General features: G+C 38.0%; 2 protein-coding genes across 2 annotated transcripts; both read left to right on the forward strand.

Annotated features, from left to right (window-relative positions):
* Nucleotides 1-6,235, forward strand: LOC131003197 (uncharacterized). Its single transcript, XM_057929675.1, has 5 exons — nucleotides 1-430; nucleotides 731-926; nucleotides 2,567-3,217; nucleotides 4,492-4,684; nucleotides 5,615-6,235. The coding sequence occupies exons 1-4, from the start codon at nucleotides 273-275 to the stop codon at nucleotides 4,681-4,683; spliced, it is 1,197 nt and encodes a 398-aa protein (XP_057785658.1). The 5' UTR covers nucleotides 1-272; the 3' UTR covers nucleotide 4,684; nucleotides 5,615-6,235.
* A 4,017-nt stretch (nucleotides 6,236-10,252) lies between these two features.
* LOC131003187 (uncharacterized) lies at nucleotides 10,253-14,347 on the forward strand (the record flags this gene model as incomplete). The annotated part of the gene is made up of 3 exons (XM_057929668.1): nucleotides 10,253-12,025; nucleotides 12,077-13,647; nucleotides 14,008-14,347. Coding segments are annotated over exons 1-3 (3,675 nt in total), but the record flags the coding sequence as incomplete, so codon positions are not given.
* Nucleotides 14,348-22,200: the final 7,853 nt, after the last annotated feature.

The raw sequence follows: 22,200 nt of genomic DNA on the forward strand, positions 1-22,200 counted from the left end.
ATTATCATCGCATGATGGTCAAATCTAGTTTACATAATGTACGACATGAAGGAGATGTCGCCGGTGTAAACGTTTCGTCTCCGACCGCTGATTGAAATTTCGAAATTCAGCCCGCCATTTACATTCTATCAAAATCGAAGGTCACCATTTACGAAACCGACTGACCGAAACCCTAATCAATCCCGTTGCTCAATGAATGCGCGATAGCCTCTGATTTTCAAAATTGAGGAAGACCTATCTGCATCTGAGGTTTGGTTTGAACGTCGACACCAATGTCTTTGGGCGATCTTAACAAAGTATGGGAAATCAAAACCCTAAAGCGGAAACCTAAAGAGGAAGAGGCGCGGAAGATTTTAGACAGAATTGCAAAACAGGTTCAGCCCATCATGCGTAAGCATAATTGGAGGGTCAAAGTACTCTCTGAATTCTGGTATGACGTTTTTGCTGCTTTTCATGCCAACAATTGCCATGATTTACTTCAACTTTATCGGACAAGACAATGCTCTTTCAGTTCAAGTGTGTGTGCAGATTGAAATTGATATTCAGCATTTGGTTGGTTAAGGCCACTAATGAATTCAACACTTATGAGATGTGGACATTCCGAAGTTGGGGCCTTTTGTATTAAATGATAAAGCAATTAGAATAGGATAGAAAGTTAGCTCAAGAGAAATATTGTTCTTGTTGAGTTACTTTTCTTGAACAATGTAATTATTGGAAGTGAATTTTGCAGGCCAAAAAATCGGGCTCTACTAGGCTTGAATGTAGGGCGTGGTATACATGTCAAGTTGAGGCTCAGGAGGTCAGACAGAGATGAGGAATTTCTTCCTTACCATGAAGTTCTTGATACAATGCTGCATGAGCTGTGTCACAACGTTCATAGCCCTCACAATGCTAGCTTCTACAAGCTCTGGGATGAGATTAGAAAGGTAAATGGCTTGCACATAGTGTTACACCTGTATTCTATATCCTGATGCTACTTGCAGACAGTGCATATATTAAAGCACAACCATTTGAAGAGCAAGAATGAGCTCTCTATATAGAACTGTACCTACGCTCGTTCAATATCCGGGGGAGAGGGTGGCATGGGTCTTTTGGTCTTCCAATCTGAATATGCAGTTGATAGTCTTATCATTGCCGGTCAATCGGTGATTACAAAGTGCATTAATTGCAGGAAATGAACTGGATTGTGATTGGGGAGCACATTGAGCCCACGTTTGGTTGGGTGTTTTTAGAGGTTGGAAAGAGATTCAATTATTTGAATCCATTACTTATTGTTTGGTTTGGAAAATGAGTTAACCATTGCCCTTACTTGAGGGTACCCCAATCACCCAATTTGTTACCCCTCAAAATAGAGGTGAAACAAAAGAAAGAGAATTCCTTAGTAATGATTTCTTTTCATTGTTAAACCAAACACTCAATGAAAGTAATGGTCATTGTTACCATTTCATTCCTTTATTTGATTTCATTCCCTTTCCATTCATCTACTTGAACCAAACGACCACTGAGTCTCATCACTCATATATATACCTGCCAACAATCTCAAGTTCTATTTGATATTCCAATTATAACAAAAATGAAATTGGGAAGACCAATGGTGACTATGTTGGATGGTGGAACAAGAGTCATTTCACTCGAATATTTGCAACATGCAGTCCTTAAGTAATAAAAAGATAAGATATGTGGCATAGGGCAAATATCATTTTTTTTTTTTTAACTATAGTTTAATTGGTTCAAACACATTACTCATAACTGTGCCATCTCCCCGTTAGTCTAATGCTCTTCACCAGTAGTGGAGTGAGTTCTCCATGTCTTTCCAGGCCAATCAACCTATATCTGCACTTGGAACTTGGTTGTAAAGAGAAGCTGCTTTAGATTAGGGGGTACTTGATATAGCTGAAACAGTGGTAGTTTGTTCTGCTGTGATGGGTTCTGCCTATTTCTCACAACAGAAGTTTCTATTTACTTAAAACCATCACTGGGATTATAAGGCTTCATTTTTTTCATGCTTACTTTAGACATGACGCTCTAGTGTGAGCTTAAAGGTACATGCTTTTTTGTATGACTGTGATATGGTGGCACTTTTATGTTTAGAATTCAATGTCTGTAATTTTCTCCTGCGTTAGTTGGTTTTTAAACTTAATCCTGCAGAAATATGTTAAAACAAAAAATGTGTGTTGAGGCAAAACCTGAACGATACTTTCAAATTGTTTTTTTGGAGAAACTATTTTAGCACTTCTGACATATGAAACAATATATTTTTAATTTTTGCAGCAGTAAAAGATGGAGTAATTGCTAAACATTGTAGACTTGTGTGTTTTTGTGACTATTTTTTTTGTAACTTATGATGAGTTAAAAAAACTGATAAACAAATCCAGTACTATACTCTTGATAAATTACTTTTATGAACCATTGGTGAAGAGTGAGGCATTATCTTTTCCCAATTTTTGATTTGATGGTGAATTCATCTCTCATCTATATAAACATGTGACGCTTTGCTATTATGTGATTTACCAAAAATACTACATTATTCCAAAAGGGTGTTTAATGTAATACTCAATGTCCATAGGAGTGTGAAGACTTCATAAACAAAGGGATCAGTGGAGCAGGACAAGGATTTGATCTTCCTGGAAAGCGTTTGGGTGGAGTCTCCCATAAACGTCGTCATTCATCTCTCCGCCAGGTTGCACTTACTGCTGCAGAAAATAGAGCCCGTCTTCAATCCTTGCTACCTTCAGGACCTAACAAAATTGGAGGTGATAGTTCTATCATGGTTGCCATGAGTCCTGCTCAAGCTGCTGCTATGGCAGCTGAAAGAAGATTTCAGGATAACATATGGTGTGGGTCAGAATTCTATGATTTATCTGGAGATGAAGACTGTACTGATTCGCTGCCAAACTCTTCAAATAAAGGATGCTGTTCTGAAATCTCAAGAACTGCATCTAAAGAACATGATATGAATGTAAAATCTGTGAAAAGGAAACGAGAATCAGATGATGTTTCTTTAGTCCAGTCTGTTGATAGACAACAAGAGCCCATTTTAATAGACTTGACAAATACAGCTTCAGAAAATCGGTCCACGCGCTATCCAGATAAAATGCATCCTAATAAAGATTTATGTGGTGAAGCTCCAGCATCATCATCCCTTTCTAGCCATGACCTAATGCATGAAAGTAGTTCTGGCACATGGCAATGTACAACATGCACTTTGTTGAATCCAGTGAGTTCAACTTGCCTTTGTTCTTATTTCTTCCAATGTCATGTTTTTGGTATTGTTCTCCTTACTCTATATGTAAGCTAGATAATGTTTTCAATTTGCAGGTTGTTCCAGCCAATATTTCCTTTTTAGTTCATTCTATACGTGTTTGCATTTGTGATGAGAATATTTTATTATTTTAACCTTTCAGTAATGTACAGACTTGCTGCAGCAGACAGCTTTGGCTAACAAAACGCAATGCTCGTTTTAGACCATGCATATACCACTTGAGATGTGTGTGTGTTTGTGTGTATCTATATCTATATATATATATTTATATATATATATAGTGCATTGATTATAACGAGAATTGCATTTTTTGTGAGAACATGCAAACAATGCATCTGTTGTTAAAATTAATGCACTTTAAAAAAATAAAATTTTCGCTTGCTCTAGTATTCAAACTCAGGTGATGCACTCAACAACCTTTTCTTAAAATCCGTATCACTCCCTCGTAGGAAGTTCTTTAATGGACGGAGAGAGTATTATATATGTACAATTTCAACAATTTAGTTTTTATGTAATATAGGAAGATGAGAAACGTAAAAATTCAAATACAATTGTTGTAAAATGCAATAAGAAGTATATTATTGTGCATTTACGATATTTGGTTCTCATTTCTCACAATAACTTTGATTTTTATGTTAACCCAACCCCATATATATATATATATATATATAGATAGATAAAAGATGGTATTAAATATGTGAAATATGCATCAATTAATATCTTTAACAAGTTGGGTTCAGGGGTATTTATCGTGTTAACTTGTATAGCTTATGCATCCTACTTCTACTGCATCTTTATGTTTTTAATTATTGTATTGAAATACTTTGCGTAACAAGAGACAACTTCTTTTGTATCCCATCTCTTTTAATTCTTATCATGGACAAATCCAAGCTGGGCTATAGCCTGCGGCAATCCTTGGCTAGTTACTTTAGTGTGTGTATGTACTTTTTTGAGTTTATCTCATTGCCTTACTGTGATATCTCGTAACCATTTCTAGCGGCAGAAAATTTGCTAGATCTGTCCTGAAATTAATGGACGTTCTCACTGAAAGCTCTGACATATCTTGTATAAATGAGTTACTTCTAATGTGTCATCATGTATATATTTGTCGTTGAACGTGGCATGCTTAGAAATGTTTTTCTGATTAGATTTCAATCATTTCATGAAGTTGGCCGAGTTACTTAATGTCTTTCTTTCAAGTTCATAATCAGTATTGCTTATTATTGCAGCCGTTGGCCCCAATATGCGGCCTTTGCACAACAGAAAAGCCCGAAAAGGATAAGATGAAAAGCTCATCCTGGTCCTGCAGATTTTGTACTTTGGAAAATGATTTGAAGATGGACAAATGCGACGCATGTGGGTCCTGGAGATATTCTTATGGTCCACCTATTGCTAATTCAGCACCCAATCTTGGAACATAAGGTAAAATTCTACTGCTTATAATATTGTGTTTATTGTTTAATACATTCTGATGTTTCTTATGCTGTCTTCTCAGTGTGCTTTTCATAGTCATGTCCCCTAGTCAGTCATTCTTGTTTCCCTTTAAGATTAGCATAAGGTTCTGCATCATTGCACTGTAAGCAGAGTCTTGCATATTCCTCATTGATCACATAAGATCTTTAGAACATGCTGATGAAGTTTCTCAATTGACTGATATATAGATATAATGATAAATAAATACAGTCTTGCATCAGTCACAGGATCAGAACCCTTTCCTGCTTTCATTCAAGCGTATGCTAATACTGTTTTTCTTAGGATGCCATGAGAGTCGGCTGACTGGTATTGCTAATAAATAAGTACTCCTTCTTTCCCATTATTAATGGCATGTATTCCATTTTGGGTTGTCCCAAGTTAAATGGCTCATTTCCATTTTAGGCAATATTTTTACACTACAAAGCATATGAGCCCACACACCTTTATACACTTTTACACTACAATCTTACTTTCCTTAATCTCCCTGCCGAAAAGGTATGTGCCATAAATAATGGGACGGAGGGAGTATTTTTTTTTTCTTTGGTCTTTTTTTTGAGTTGGGTTTTGCTAATGCTTTAGATCAATAAATTGCCATGAGATTCTGCTCACCACACTGGTATTGCTAATGCTTTTTTTCTTTGAGTTGGGTATTGCTAATACTTTAGATCAATAAATTGCCATGAGATTCTGCTCACTGGCATTGCTAATAATCTATATCAAATTGGGAATACTTGCTAGTGCATAATTTGACTGCTTTTCCATTGGACAAGACTCACATTGCATAGAGCTTGACATTGGTTCATTTCTTTTCAAGTCATAAATATATTTGAAGTATTTGTTAAGAATCAGAAGGCCCTAATATTTGGTATTCTGTTTCAGATTTTTCCACTCATTGGAAGTATAATGGCATACCGAAGCAAAAGTGGGCATTGTTCATACGTTTTTCTTTCAGCATCCTTTTACTATGCATGACTCTGTCAAGGTTCCATGGTAAATGTTGCTTGTGTTTTTGGCCAAACCGGTGATGAAAGTTGTTAGCCTGCAACCTATCTTGGAAGAACTATGCATATCATTAGAATTATGCAGATATTTATTTCCTTCAATGAAGCATTGATGCCAAATTGTTTATGCACTCTACCATAAGGAAAAAAAGAGTTCAATATCTGATATTCTAAATTGTTTGTGCACTCTACCAATGTCAAGTACTTCCTGCTATAGCTGAGAGTTGAATTTTAGTACAATCTGATATTCTAAATTGTGTCTAATTATGTAAAGTAGAATAATCTAGTTATTGCCTTAAGATTATTGGAAATGAGGTTTTTGTATGCTACAACCTTAGCCATGAATGTTGAATCAAGATAAGGTTGTGTTTCGTGGTGAGAAGGGGCTATCGGCCATGCTGTTCTTCCACTTCAGTCAGCTCCCTTGCCTCGACACATGTATTCTCCGAACAATCAATCCTGCGAGAACAAGTATGTACATGTTGCATCGTTATGTTTCCTTTTCTTGTTTTGCTTTGATAAAATAGGTAGATGAGATGAGAAACGACGTACACTTTTGTCTCGATGGCCTTCTTCAGTCATCCCATCCCTGTGGTTTTACGTCTATATTGAGCTCACTGTATGAATATATTACACTTGAATTATTTGTGGATGCATATAGCCATCACAAATAATAAAGTCAGTGAGTGATTTAATTTGTTTCTTATATTGCTCCTGTAATTCTGATCTTAAGCTGACGAGCACACACAGAATTAGTTAAAATAATCATGGTGCATTTTACTTTTATGGAAAAGTAGAGAGTATATATATTTTCACTATTTTTCTAATATTTTCATATGTTTACTATGAAAGAGTTTTTTTGTTGACAAAACAGATTTTTTTCTCGGGGCAGCTTATTTTTTCTCCAATATTGGATAATATTATCTTTGGGTGATGATGTGAAAATATTTTTCAATATTTTCTCATATTTTTTTATCCATCATTTTTCAATAAAAATTGTATATTTTTTTATAAGTAAAAGTTGATGAATTTTAAAAAAGAATCAAAACAAAAAATGCATAGTAAAGAGAGAAATTTTTGTAGAAAAAATTCGTGCATGTTTTATATATATAGATTAACTAATAGATATTTAATGAGTAAATAGTGAGATAGATTGTGATAGAGAGAATATAGTTTTTTTATAGGAGAGAGAAAAATTGGCGGTAAAATTTTACGGTTAAACTGCTCTTTTATATTATATATAGATAGATGACGGGGAATTCTGACAACGCTTGGGCGGTTTCTGCCCACGATAGCATGCCGGCTCTGTTGAAAATTTGTTGCGGCAGATGTGAGAGCGAGCTGGTCTGCTTGGCGTGAGGGATGTTGAAGAACCTCGTGGCGGTGGAGGAGATAAAGAGATTCATGGTGGAAGACAGCGACATTTTGATGTAGATACTTGCTCCTGACCAACCCAACTCCGGTAATAAGAAGCTTCTGTTTTCGATTTTGATGTCACTCACGCGGAGTAATAGTGCGAGAAAGAAGATGTTAAGCTCGGGATACCTTTAAAACATCGAGAAGCTAGCGGAGGAGGATGACGTCTCCGATGCCAAGAAGATAGTCAGGAAATTGTCTTCCAGTAGATTTCGCAGTGTTCTCAATGTTTTTCTGGCATTCTTATTTTTTTCTTCTTTTTATTAATGTTGGTTCAAGAATCTTTTACTTTATATTTTGTTTTGGTTTTGTAAATCTACATTAGTCCCTTTTGATTAGAGAGTTGTTGAGTGTTAGCAACATTCAAAATGCAGAAAAACGACCTACAAACGTTTCCATCTTTAAATAACACTTTTAATATATGTAAATGACACTATTTATTTTAGTAAAAGACACTATTTGCATTAATAGATGATACTATATTTATATATATTTAAATGACATTAATTTTTTTAGTAAATGACACTTTTAATATATCTAAATAACACTTTTTTTTAGTAAATGATATTATATTTGTATTTAAATTACACTATTAATATATGTAAATGATACTATATGAAAGAATTTAGTGCCCCAAATTACCTAAAGTAAATTGTGTAATTTGAAAGAGTAATGTTAAAAGGAATGTTATCAACAGAATGTTAATAACATCAAAGCTAACATGCAGCGGAAATGAGTAACACATAGGAATACTTTTTCACGAATTATATAACTATAACCCGTAAGTGCCCCAAGGCTAAAATAACTATGATCATCAACAATACAAAGTACAGATTCAGATCTCTGGTAATCTGTCTTTACAGATTGACTGCCTAAGATAAAACTACCTATCTAGAACCTGCACTAAAATGCTGAATCAATACAGAAAAATAAAACAGCCGAATAACAAAAGTTACTTAGACAAAGACAGTCTACTACGCTTCGATATCCTCGATCTTCAATCATTGCCCTTGACCTCCCGTCAATACAGAGTAAGCTTTACAGATTGGCTGCCTAAGACTCCTCCGTCAAAGCAAGACTTGAAGAGCTAGTGATGCAGCCCAAGGTTCGTTGGTGCAAGACCCGGTGCATGTTCCTGTTGGTCCAGTTACAAGAGCTCGAGCCAAGAAGTTCAAGGAGAGCTTGATGATCTTAGTTGAAGAAGTTTGGAAGCAAGAGTTGATCAAGAAGCCAATTGGAGATTGTGGAGTTGGCGAATTGAGCCCGTGTTTGATTAATCTTATTACGTGCGAGTGGGCCGAAGTGTGAAAGACTTCAATTTTTATTTACTTAGCTTTATTTCGCAGCCCATTAGTTAGGGCCTTGTTAATTTTCGGATTTTTAAAGTAAGGGCCTTGTTTGGCCTATTAGGGCTTGTTTTTAAGTTGTTTCCTTATTAGACTAGGTTTAGTTGTGCCTATATATAAGGCTACTATGTGTTGGACGAATTTTCAGCCTACCTTTAATCAAATTGTGAGTTTTTATTCTCTCTTGAGAGTTTCGAATTCTTCTTGATTTTTCCAAGACGAATTCAATTTATCGACGTAACGGCGAGATCAACCAACCCTCGTCGGGTGTCATTCAGCGTCCCCGAGTTGCTGCGTCAACTGCACGTTGGGGTTTAGGGATTCGTTCGCCTAAATCATTCCGTGGGTTAGATTCAGAGGTTTTGGGATTTCCATCCTTTCCGTTCCAGTTCAGTCTTCCGCGTGCGTTGTGTTCGATCGATCGGCAAGGATCTTATCATTTGGCACCAGAGCCGCGTTTCGTATCCAGGTTTCGTTTTCGTTTCTGTGTCAAGGGTAGAATTTTAGGGTTTCCGTTTTCTGCGTTTTTAGGGTTCTCTACGTCCGAGTTTTCTGTTCCGTTTTCTACGTCTGTTTTTCTTCTGCTGTGATTTCAATACCATAATATCTTTTGAATTCAGTTATCTGCGTGGTCTGATTTACTCATAAACATACACGCTTATACACATCCATCATCATACGACTTACACACATCCATATAAATCCATACGTCATAATTTCGTTTGGTTCTTGAAAATTTTTTTTTTTCAGAACCTATAGTCTGTTAGGGTTCAAAAAAAAAAAAAAAAAGTATAGAATTTCCGAAAATTTTCTTACAGCATCTTGTTCCTATAGTTCACTGGCATCGTATAGATCCTTTTGGGGCAGTTTCTGCGTACTTTTTTCCCGTTTTTTGCTTATTTCTCGTTGTGTTTTCTGGAGTCCTTGGGTAGTATAGAGCCTTTCGGGACAGTTTCGACATACACTTTTTTCCAGTTTTCGATTATTTCTCGTTGTGTTTTCTGAAATCCTTGGGTAGAATAGAGCGTTTTGAGCCTGTTTCTGCGCAGTACTTTTTTTGGGTTGTTCAGTCTGCGTTTCTGGTAGTTTTCGTTTTCGTTGGGGGTTTCCCACCTTTTCGTATCCATTTAGTGTTGTTGGTGTGGTCTCTTGTGGGACGTTTCATTGAGTGCTCTCGTTGAGACAGTTTGGCAATCTCGTTGGTGCAGTTGGTTTTTGAGTTCAGTTGGTAGATTGAGGGAATTTGATTCCTTGAGAGAGAAATTGAGTGGAAAAAGGCACGAGAGAGTGAGATTATTAGAGTGAAAAAAGCCGTTGAATTGTGTGATACACGAGCGCTGAGTGATTTCATCTTGAGTGATACACGAGTGTTTGTGAGGTGGTGAGGTCCTTTTATTTTGTTTCACTAACCGTTTCTTGTTTTCTTTGTCACTATGTCTAAGAAAGATGAACAGGGTGCGGATGTGAGCGATGGCCCTGTTATGGATCCACAGTTGAAACTCGTAGTGGAGGCACTTCGCTCAGAATTTGGCAAGATGTTACACTCAGAAATCGAGGGAGTGTACGACAAGATCGAGCTGATGGAGCAGTCTCATTCTCGAGAGACCACTTTCACACGAGGAGGTCGCCGCGGGCGAGGAGGCCGTGGTGGTGGCGGAGGTCGATTCCACCGTCAGTATGAGGAGCATGTAGATGATACAGGATTTGACGAAGAGGATGATGGCGGCAGAACGTGGCAAGATAACAATCTGGGCAACATCAAGATGAACGTTCCTCCCTTCCAAGGGAAGAATGACCCAGAATTGTATCTTGATTGGGAGAGAAAGGTGGAGCTTATGTTCGATTGCCACAACTATTCAGAGCTCAAGAAGGTGAAGTTGGCAGCCATTGAGTTCTCAGATTATGCACTTGTTTGGTGGGATCAGATGGTGACGAGTAGAAGGAGAAACAATGAGCCGCCTATTCAGACTTGGCAGGAGATGAAGGCTGTGATGAGGAAGCGTTTTGTGCCGAATCATTACTACCGCGAGCTTTTCAACAAGTTGCAGACTTTGAGGCAAGGCAGTCGGAGTGTGGATGAGTATTATAAGGAGATGGAGGTTTCCATGATTCGAGCCAATGTGGTGGAGGAGCGAGAGGCGACCATGGCGAGATTCTTGACTGGTCTGCATTGGGATATTCGTGATAAGGTGGAGTTGCAGCACTACGTTGAGTTGGAGGACATGGTTCACATGGCCATCAAGATCGAGAATCAACTCAAGAGGAGGGGCAACAACAACAGCAACCAGCGCCAGAATCAGGGCAATTGGAGGCAATCGCAACCAGTTTCTAATGGTTCCTCGTCAAAAGGGAATCAATGGAAAAAGGAGGCACCGCCGAGAGAGGAGAAGAAGCCGTTCGTTAGGTCCCGACCCGAGGGATCCGGTGCAGCAAATCAGGGCACTCCGGCCGTTTCTGATGGTCGAAATCGAGATAAGAAGTGCTTCAAGTGCCAAGGCTTCGGGCATATTATGAGTGACTGCCCGAACAGGAGAATTATGATCATGAGAGATGACGGCGAAGTCGTGACGGATGGTGATGAGACCGATCCTGATATGACGAAATTGGAGGATGGAGATGGTACCGATGATGAGGAGGAGTGTGAGGAGATTTTCGCGCCCAATGGACAGCTTTTTGTAGCTAGGAGAGCCTTGAGTGTCCAAACTCAACCCAATGAGCGAGAGCAGCGGGAGAACCTCTTTCACACGAGATGTCTTGTTCAAGACAAGGTATGCAGTGTGATCATTGATGGAGGGAGTTGCACGAATGTGGCTAGTAGAGCCATGGTTGAGAGATTGGGGCTGACCACGGAGAAGCATTCCAAGCCGTATCGTTTGCAGTGGCTGAATGAGACAGGCGTCATCAAAGTGACGAAGCAAGTGAAGGTTCCGTTTTGCATTGGGAAGTACGAGGATGAGGTTGTGTGTGATGTGATCCCTATGCAAGCGAGCCACATTCTGTTGGGGCGACCGTGGCAGTTTGATCGCCGTGTTATTCATGATGGCTTCACCAACAAATATTCATTTGAATACAAGCAGAAAAAGGTGTCACTTGTTCCTCTTACTCCTAAACAAGTTTATGAGGATCAAGTACAATTGCAAAAGGAGGCGGACAAGGTGAAGTCAAAGGAGCAGCCCATGGAGAAGAAGGAGAATGGGTTGATTCATAAGTCATTTCTTGCTAGGGCTAGTGATTTGAAGTGGTGTGTACAGGAGGAGAGGCCGATCATGCTGTTGCGATATCAGGAGAACTTGGTTATTACTAACGATCTCTCTTCTCTACCCCCTTCTATTCATTCTGTTTTGCAGGAGTTTGATGATGTTTTTCCCGACGATACACCTGCCGGTTTACCACCAATTCGAGGGATTGAGCATCAGATTGACTTTGTGCCCGGCGCTACACTGCCGAACCGACCAGCTTACCGAACCAATCCGGAGGAGACAAAGGAGTTGGAGAGGCAAATTGGCGAGTTATTGGCCAAAGGGCATGTGAGGGAGAGTTTGAGTCCTTGTGCGGTACCCGTTCTACTTGTACCAAAGAAGGACTCGTCTTTGAGGATGTGCTGTGATTGCCGAGCCATCAATAACATCACGGTAAAGTATCGCCATCCTATCCCTCGTTTAGATGATATGCTAGATGAGTTGCATGGTTCTTGTGTCTTTTCTAAGATCGATTTGCGTAATGGATACCATCAAATTAGGATTAAGGAAGGTGATGAATGGAAAACTGCTTTTAAGACAAAACTTGGTTTGTATGAGTGGTTAGTTATGCCTTTTGGTTTGACTAATGCGCCTAGTACGTTCATGCGTCTTATGAATCATGTTTTGCGTGCTTTCATTGGTAGATTTGTTGTTGTCTACTTTGATGATATCCTCATTTATAGCCAGAATCATGATGAGCATGTTGAACATTTGAGGTCTGTTATGGATGTGCTTCGAAAGGAAAAGTTGTTTGCTAACCTTAAGAAGTGCATTTTTGGTACGGACAAGCTTGTGTTTCTTGGTTTTGTTGTTAGTGCACAGGGTGTACAGGTTGATGAGGAGAAGATACGAGCTATCCAAGAGTGGCCAACGCCGACGAACATTGCAGCCGTTCGAAGCTTTCATGGACTTGCTAGCTTCTATAGGCGATTCGTGCCTTATTTTAGCAGTGTTGCAGCACCTTTGACGGAAGTCATCAAGAAACATGTGGAGTTTAAGTGGGGCAAGGCGCAAGAGGATGCTTTTCAGCAGTTGAAATATAAATTGACCCACGCCCCGGTATTATCTCTTCCTAATTTCTCCAAATCTTTTGAGATTGAATGTGATGCTTCTGGTGTTGGTATTGGTGCAGTGTTGATGCAAGAGAGACGACCCATTGCGTATTTCAGCGAGAAGCTAAACGGGGCGACATTGAGTTATCCCACGTATGATAAGGAGCTGTACGCATTGGTGAGAGCTTTACAAACGTGGCAGCACTACTTGTGGCCCAATGAGTTCGTCATTCACACGGATCACGAGTCGTTGAAACACTTGAAGGGGCAGCACAAGTTGAACAAGCGGCATGCAAGGTGGATGGAGTTCATTGAGACGTTTCCCTACGTCATCAAATACAAGCAAGGTAAAGAGAATGTGGTGGCTGACGCACTTTCTCGGAGGTATGCCTTAATTTCTACCTTAGATGCTAAGTTGCTTGGTTTTGAGTGTATCAAGAGTTTGTATGAGCATGATGATGATTTTGGTGAGATTTATATAGCATGTGCGAGAGCTGCTAGTGGAGAGTATTTTAGGCATGATGACTATCTTTTTAGGAAGAATAAGTTATGTGTTCCTAAATGTTCTTTACGTGAGTTGTTATTGCTTGAGTCTCATGGTGGGGGTTTGATGGGACATTTTGGCATTGCTAAGACTTTAGCTGTTCTGCATGAGCATTTCTTTTGGCCTCATATGAAACGTGATGTTGAGAGAATTTGTGGTCGATGTGTTACGTGTAAACAAGCTAAGTCTAGGGTGAGTTCCCATGGATTGTATACACCATTGCCTATTCCTACAGCACCTTGGATTGATATTTCTATGGATTTTGTGTTAGGTTTGCCTAGGACTAAGCGTGGTCGAGATTCCATCTTTGTGGTTGTTGATCGATTTTCAAAGATGGCACATTTTATTCCATGTCATAAATCTGATGATGCATCTCATGTAGCTGATCTATTCTTTAGAGAGATTGTTAGATTGCATGACATGCCTAGGACTATTGTTTCTGATAGGGATTCGAAGTTCTTGAGCTATTTTTGGAAGACTTTGTGGTGTAAGTTGGGTACTAAACTTTTGTTTTCTACTACTTGTCATCCACAAACTGATGGTCAAACAGAGGTAGTGAATAGGACTTTGTCTACTTTGCTTAGAGCTATTATCAAGAAGAACATTAAGTCTTGGGAAGATTGTTTGCCTCATGTTGAGTTTGCTTATAATCGTTCTGTTCATTCTGCTACTCAATTTTCGCCATTTGAGATTGTGTATGGATTTAATCCTTTGACTCCATTGGATTTATCTCCTTTACCTGAGCATGAGTATACTAACCTTGATGGCAAGAAAAAGGCTGATTTTGTGAAGCAGATTCATGAGAAGGCAAGGCTGAATATTGAGAGGCGCACGAAGCAGTATGCCGAGCAAGCCAACAAAGGACGTCGCAAAGTAGTGTTTGAGCCCGGTGATTGGGTATGGCTGCACATGCGCAAGGAAAGGTTTCCATTGCAGCGGAGATCCAAGTTACTTCCTAGAGGCGACGGGCCATTTCAAGTGTTGGAGCGCATCAATGACAATGCCTACAAGTTGGACTTACCAGGTGAGTATAATGTGAGTGCTTCTTTTAATGTGACTGATTTGAGTCCTTTTGATGTAGGTGATGCTTTGGATTTGAGGACAAATCCTCTTCAAGAGGAGGGGAATGATGCAGCCCAAGGTTCGTTGGTGCAAGACCCGGTGCATGTTCCTGTTGGTCCAGTTACAAGAGCTCGAGCCAAGAAGTTCAAGGAGAGCTTGATGATCTTAGTTGAAGAAGTTTGGAAGCAAGAGTTGATCAAGAAGCCAATTGGAGATTGTGGAGTTGGCGAATTGAGCCCGTGTTTGATTAATCTTATTACGTGCGAGTGGGCCGAAGTGTGAAAGACTTCAATTTTTATTTACTTAGCTTTATTTCGCAGCCCATTAGTTAGGGCCTTGTTAATTTTCGGATTTTTAAAGTAAGGGCCTTGTTTGGCCTATTAGGGCTTGTTTTTAAGTTGTTTCCTTATTAGACTAGGTTTAGTTGTGCCTATATATAAGGCTACTATGTGTTGGACGAATTTTCAGCCTACCTTTAATCAAATTGTGAGTTTTTATTCTCTCTTGAGAGTTTCGAATTCTTCTTGATTTTTCCAAGACGAATTCAATTTATCGACGTAACGGCGAGATCAACCAACCCTCATTCCGTGGGTTAGATTAAGAGGTTTTGGGATTTCCATCCTTTCCGTTCCAGTTCAGTCTTCCGCGTGCGTTGTGTTCGATCGATCGGCAAGGATCTTATCAGCTAGTGTCATGTTTGCAGCAAGACAAATGACGAGTTGGTTGTGAAAATGCACTCCCAAAACGTAAGAATGAGATAAGCTTCTTGCCGCTTTTATAGACTTCCAAGTCACGGTTAGTTTGCCCCACTTCTCACGTCCAAAAGCTTCATATAACTGCTGCAATACACTTCTGAAAACTACCAGTCGACCAACCATAAATATTGGTTGAAAAGATCACGAGTCCTGAAAAATAGGAACAAACTGCCCACTACTTTGGACCATTATTAACCACAATTCCACTTATTAAAAAAATGTGGTCAACCACCACAAACCTTTATTCTACAACCAAACAATAATTCAACGTGAAAGAAAGGTAAAGATTAAATATTTGCAGTTATCAATGGAGAGTCAAAATTCAGCTTCAAGGCAGACTTTGAAATGTTGGCTGGTTCCCAAAAATGTTTACAACACAAATGTTATCAGCATTCAATCTAACATTGTCAAAGTTAACATTGACTTTAATACTATATTTCTTAGTAAATGACACTATTTTTGTTAATAAAAGACACTATCTGCATTAATAAATGATACAATATTTATACTCCATCCGTCTCCTAAATAATTTTCGATATTTCTTTTTTGGGATGTCCCCCAAATAACTTCCTATCAATTTTGGGACATAACACCCCACCACTAATAATACTTTATTTATTCTTACTTTTCAATCTTTTACCATTTTCAATACTAATTATAACACATTTTCACCACTTTCAGTACTAATTATAACACTTTTTCTCAACTATCAATACACTTAACAACTTTTACTTAAAATTCGTGTCGTCCCCTACTCAGAACTTATTTAGGGGACAAATGGAGTACTATATTTATATTTAAATGATACTTTTAATATATGTAAATAACACTATTTCTCTTTGTGAAAGACACTATCTGCATTAATAAATGACACTTTGAATAATAGAAAATGACATTATTTTTATCTTTATAAAAGACACTATCTACATTAATAAATGATACCATATTTATATTACAAACGACACTTTTAATAATAGGAAATGACACTATTTTTCTTAGTAAATGACACTATCTGCATTAATAAATGATATTATATTTATATTTAAATGATACTTTTAATATATGTAAATGACACTATTTTTCTTAATAAAAGACACTATCCGCATCAATAAATGATACTATATTTATATTTAAATAACACTTTTACTATATCTAATGACACAATTTTCTTTGTTAACCTCTCTTTTAATATATCTAAATAACACTATTTTTCTGAATAAATGATACTATATTTTTATTTAAATGAAACTTTTACTATATGTAAATGACACTATTTTTTTTTTAATATAAGACACTATCTGCGTTAATAATGATATTATATTTACATTACAAATGACACTTTTAATATATCCAAATGACACTATTATTCTTACTAAGACACTTTTAATATATCTAAAAATGACATTTTTTTTAATTAAATGTCACTATTTTTCTTAGTAAATGACACTATCTGCTTTAATAAATGATACTATATTAATATTTAAATGACACTTTTAATATATGTAAATGACAGTATTTTTTTAGTAAAAGACACTATTTGCATTAATAAATGATACCATATTTAATTTTAAATAACACTTTTATTATATCTAAATGACACTATTTTTTTTAATAAATGACACTTTTAATATATCTAAATGATAGTATTTTTTTTAAGTAAATGACACTTTTATTATATCTAAATAACACTATTTTTCTTAGTAAATGATATTATATTTGTATTTAAATGACACTTTTAATATATGTACGTAAATAACACTATTTTGTTTAGTAAAAGACACCATTTATATTTAAATAACACTTTTACTCTATCTAAATGACATTTTTTTTAGTAAATGACACTTTTAATATATCTAAATGACACTATTTTTCTGAGTAAATGACACCATTTTTCTTAATAAATAACAATACATGCATTAATAAATGATACTACATATATATTTAAATTATACTTTTAATTTAGAGTATGTAATACCCCGTTTCCTCGAGCTAAGTTTAGAATAATTTTGAACTTAGAATTAAGATGATTCACGTCGGTTTGAGAAAAAGAATTTATTTTAATTCCAACAAAGATGATTTACAAAAGCATTTGTAAATTTTAGTTATTAAATTTATATGCATTGCATATTTATTTAATTAAGCATTCAAGCTTTTTATGAGTGGGCTTTAATTTTATTTAGGCCTTAAGCTTTTAATTGCTTTCAAGAAAAGAATGAGGGCTCAACCCATCATCTTCCATCAAGCCCAACCCACTTTGAATCCTTGATATTTTCTCCACTCCACCGCCTCACTTTTTTTCCCTTCTTCAAATATCTATCTCCTCCGCTGCTTCATGAAAATCATCTCCTCTCTCATTCACTCACTTCTCTCTCGTTTCCAACACGCCGAGCTTCAAGAACAGCAGCCCAACGATTTCAAGCAGCCGACCATCAGTATTTGATCAAACCTCTAAAGGTTCCACCTTTAACTCCCCTGCTACTTCACTTCACTTTTCGATTAGGAAACACTTTTTCATGTTCATATTTTTGTGTGTTTATATGTATCTTAGCTGCATAACTTTTGAAAGAAAAAGGTAGAGTCTTGATTTATGTTGCTTTAGAGTCGTGCCTTGTGCGTGTTTTATTTTGTGGAGTTGGTTGTGGGTGGATCAGTCGAGAGTAGATGAGAGTTGAGGGTGGCGGCCGTGGCTTGCTGCGGTCGTCGGAAACAGAGGGAGGTGACGGCGCTTCGCCGTTGCCAAGAAGGTGATCGACGAGAGCTGTACTGGTAGGCTGAGAAAGAGAGAGAGTCGGCGTATGTTCAGAGGTTGGGGATGAAGAGATGAGTAGGGAGATGAGTGCTGAGCAGAGTAGCGAGAATGCCAGAGCTGGGAAAGGAGCTAGAGCTGGGAAAGCCAGAGCTGGAAGGCCAGAGCTTCCCAGAGCTGGGAGGCCAGAGCTGGAAGGCCAGAGCTGACCGCCAGAGCTGAATGCCAGAGCTGAATGACAGAGCTGACCGCCAGAGCTGAATGCCAGAGCTGAACAGCAGAGCAGAGAAAGGGGGGAGAGGGGGGGCAGAGGCGGCAGTGGGCTGCCTTTGTTTATGTATCTTGGACTTGTGCTTTTTAAGTAGACTATTATGCTTAAGTATGAAATGAGTCATGCATTGCATCATGATTTAATTGGATCTTAAAACTCCAATCACAAGAAAGAAGAGTAAGAATATTGTTGGTGTTCTTAACTCAAGAAAAATGTTTCCATTTATTTATTCATTAAATTTTGAAAACCCGGCTAAGTGAATCATAGAATGTTAAGCACTTTACCATGACTTGAGTTTAGATTTAAGGAGACCTATTGAGAATAGATTTCTTGTAGGCCTTGAACATCAGGAGGATTAGCACTGCTATTCCGATTCAGAGATAAGTTAAACGACAGGCTTTGCCTAAACAGGTGGGCTTATTTTTCAAATGTATGATTGAGCTAATGAGCTTAAATGTTCGTAAAATATAAACTGTTTATCCAATAAAATGTTTATGTGCACTCTGCTCTGTTTAATGCTCGCCACAACGAATCAATTGAGGTTCTCTTATAGCCTAACACGTTATTTGAGAATTGTGTACACCGTTAGCTGACTCGGTGGGTTTGATCTCCATTCGGACACTAACTAAGAGACGTTATAAGAATGCTTGCTGGATGTGTTCCGAAGTATGTAAAGTAAGGGCCTGCTTGGGTAGCGTCCCGAGGTCAAAAGTAAACTTGTCTGGGTTACGCCCTCAGTTCAAGTAAATGGGATAAATGGATCCGTCGGTGGCTAAAAGGTCCGGGATCATAGCGAGTAACAGAAATGAGTGTGACAACTGCGTGCAAATTAAGTATATATACATATATAAAATGAAATGTTTTAACATGCTTAGAAGTTCTTTCACTTCAAAAACCTTCTAAGTCATGTCAGTATGATTGGATAAACTGTTCTTCAGATTATGAAATATTTTAAAGTTGCAGCCCACTAAGTACATTAGTACTTAGCCCAAATATCTTCAAATATTTTTTAGGTTAATGGATGGTGCTGACGGGACGAGCTGAGGCTAGGGTTCAACTCCGTGTTTTGACTTTCGCTGTAGAACTAGCCAGTATCTGTCTTTTGTTTCCTTAACTTAAGACCTTTATGCTACGAACGACATCTTTTGTTGAGTCGAGACTATAATTTCGCAAGTATTACATTCTATAAATGTTTGTTATCTGATGCATGACACTAAACTTGTGATCCTGAAGTTATTATGTTTGTTGATTGATTTGTATTACTTGAATACCTGTCTTTCTTCATCCAAAGGGGCTAAGCCCGATTGTTATCCCTTTTATTCGGATTTCACTAGGTTTTTCCCTTGTTCATTTTAAATGATGAGTCGTACCCCGATTATAGTTATTGTTTCAAGAATTGGGGTGTGACAGAGTGGTATCAGAGCATAAGTTTTCTTTCATGTCTCTGATAATAACCAAAAGCTTCTAATGTTGAGTCTAGATTAGTGCCTCTAGACTTCTATGAAAGTTGTTGAACCTCAGCTCGCCGTCACACTGCCGCAAGAAAGGTACGATTTAAAAAGTTTCAAAGATATTTAAATATTTTGAGAGTTTTCAAGAAGTGCGCGCTTTCAATGAATGATGCTATGCGAATTGCTTATCGCTTTTCCATATGCTATAAGTTATGAATTGCTAATCGCTTTCATATTGTTATTTTGAGTCTTCGACTCATATAACCAAGTTAATATCGTGTTAGGGACTACCCGAACCCTTAACGATAGTGTCGTGTTTGGGACTACCCGAACCCATAACGACTCAATGAATGTTATTTCGTGTTTGGGACTACCGAGCCCTTAACGAAGTAATGATAAACGGTCGAGTTAGATTCCTTGAATCTTTCCGGCAAAAGCAAACTTTTTAAGGAATGGGACATTTATTGTCCACGTGTTTTAAAGGTTTCAAAGGAAACAAATGAATGAATGAACGAATGAGAAAGTTTATGTTATCGTTTTAGGTTCAATGCCTATACGATCAGAATGCTGGGTCCTCTTACAAACTGTTTGAGTGCCACCCAAGAATACCTTGGGAATGTTAGTCGTGATAGCTCCGCTTGATCGATTTAAGTAAGGACTGGTAAGATAGAGACGTTTAACATAGATATGTTTTAACGTAGAAGCAATGAAATGAGATTAAGGATTCACTTGAGTTTTCCACTGAGATAGATAAGTTTCCACATAAAGTAGGCCTTTCACAGGGTTATACTATAGAAGCGATATACCTTGTGTATATCTATGTATGTATACTTGTATGCATGCATGCGGAATGAGTCTCACTGTTGTGTTGATATCATCCGTAGATCACAATGGAAGATGCGCCAAGAGGACGCGGTAAGGGATGAGGACGTGGTCGCGGACGCGGCAGGGGATTCATCCCTGAACAGCCTATCCCTCAAGTAGCACCAGAGCGTACTGCTGGGAAAAGTTTCGTAAGGAAAAGCCTCCAACGTTCGATGGTCTGGGTGATCCCACGGACGTCGAGAAATGGGTCAGAACAGTAGAACTAGCCAGTATCTGTCTTTTGTTTCCTGAACTTAAGACCTTTATGCTACGACTCTGAACGACATCTTTTGTTGAGTCTGTTGGATTTGTATACTGAAAGCAAGAACGTTTTATGCTTGTATACAATGTTTCCTAAGTTCACTATCCAATCTCCTATCTGATTGTGTTCATGATTGCATATGTATGTTCTCTGTCTCTATACAAGTAGATTATATAGTGTGTTGTAGATCACAGAAGACCATATAATTGGATTAACCTTAAGAGATATAATATGATCACAACCGAGATGACTTTAGGACGAGTCATCGGTTTAGGCTGCGGTATAGATGGAAGTAGTTTGTCTTGACTACTTATCTATACTGGTACGTCATAACGTATTGATAGGACCACAGTGAGATGTATTCTGCTATCTGACTTAAGTGAAGAATCAAGATCTCGGTAACTTATATAATCTTAATACTAATAAGATTTCAGATATATATGTTGATTCGTTTATCACTTTGATTTACTATGCGCGAGAGTTATATAGTAACTTGAGTACTCTGTATCTTGGGTGATAGCGATTAATATATGATATTTGATTATCTGTATTAGTACTCGTATCCGTATAGGATAATGACATCCCCTTAAGGAGCTCAATAATGTTTATTGCGCTAAACCCTGCAGGTTGATTAAATTCAGGCGCAATAATAAGTTTTGAGTGGTACTGCTTAAGGATTACAAAGAGATTAATTAATTAAGGCTGTCAGAGTTCTAATTAATTATTGGATGTCGGATATTTTAAATACGAGGATTTAATAAGTGTAAATACAAGCCCCGACTCATCACCGGCAATAAAGGGGTAAGTCAATATTAGTTCTCTAGTGGAATGAACTGATATTTATAAATTAATTATGGTCTGGGCTGACCATAGATAAATTAATTTATTTGAGGCCCATCTTTATTCCTTGTATCTGGTCCCTGGACTGGCCCAAAGTCTCCTAGCCCAAGAAGAGAGAGAACACGCCTCCTACACCTAATCTGCGCCTCCTACGTATTTATTTTATTATAAATACAGCTGTCAGCTATCAGGAAATACACACTGATAAAATTAGCGTTTTGAGAGCTGTGTGGGGCGCAGGAAATTGTGTGGAGCATTCTCTCTTGGGACTTTCATAGAACGTTGTCCATCCAACGGTGAAACCTGAGCGGGATACAGTTCAGAAGATCAGAGCTGGAGTCAGAATTTTCACAGGAAATCAAGTTCTGGCAGATTCGGGAGAACGGCCATAACTTCCTCCACAGAACTCCGATTCAGGCGAAACAGGCGGCCACGGAAATCTCTCTCGAAGACGAAGAAGTCGTATTTCTGGGCAGAATACGATTTGAGGACGTTTGAGGCTTCAAACGAAGGCTTGAAGCTGACTGGTCTGTTCAGCTGCGATTTGACGAATTCTTCTGAATTCTTCAGGTATTTCTGAACTCCAACGTGCAGCAATTAAATTCATAGATGCATG

Source organism: Salvia miltiorrhiza, unplaced genomic scaffold (assembly GCF_028751815.1).
Source record: "Salvia miltiorrhiza cultivar Shanhuang (shh) unplaced genomic scaffold, IMPLAD_Smil_shh fragScaff_scaffold_8_1, whole genome shotgun sequence".
NCBI classification, from domain to species: Eukaryota; Viridiplantae; Streptophyta; class Magnoliopsida; order Lamiales; family Lamiaceae; genus Salvia; species Salvia miltiorrhiza.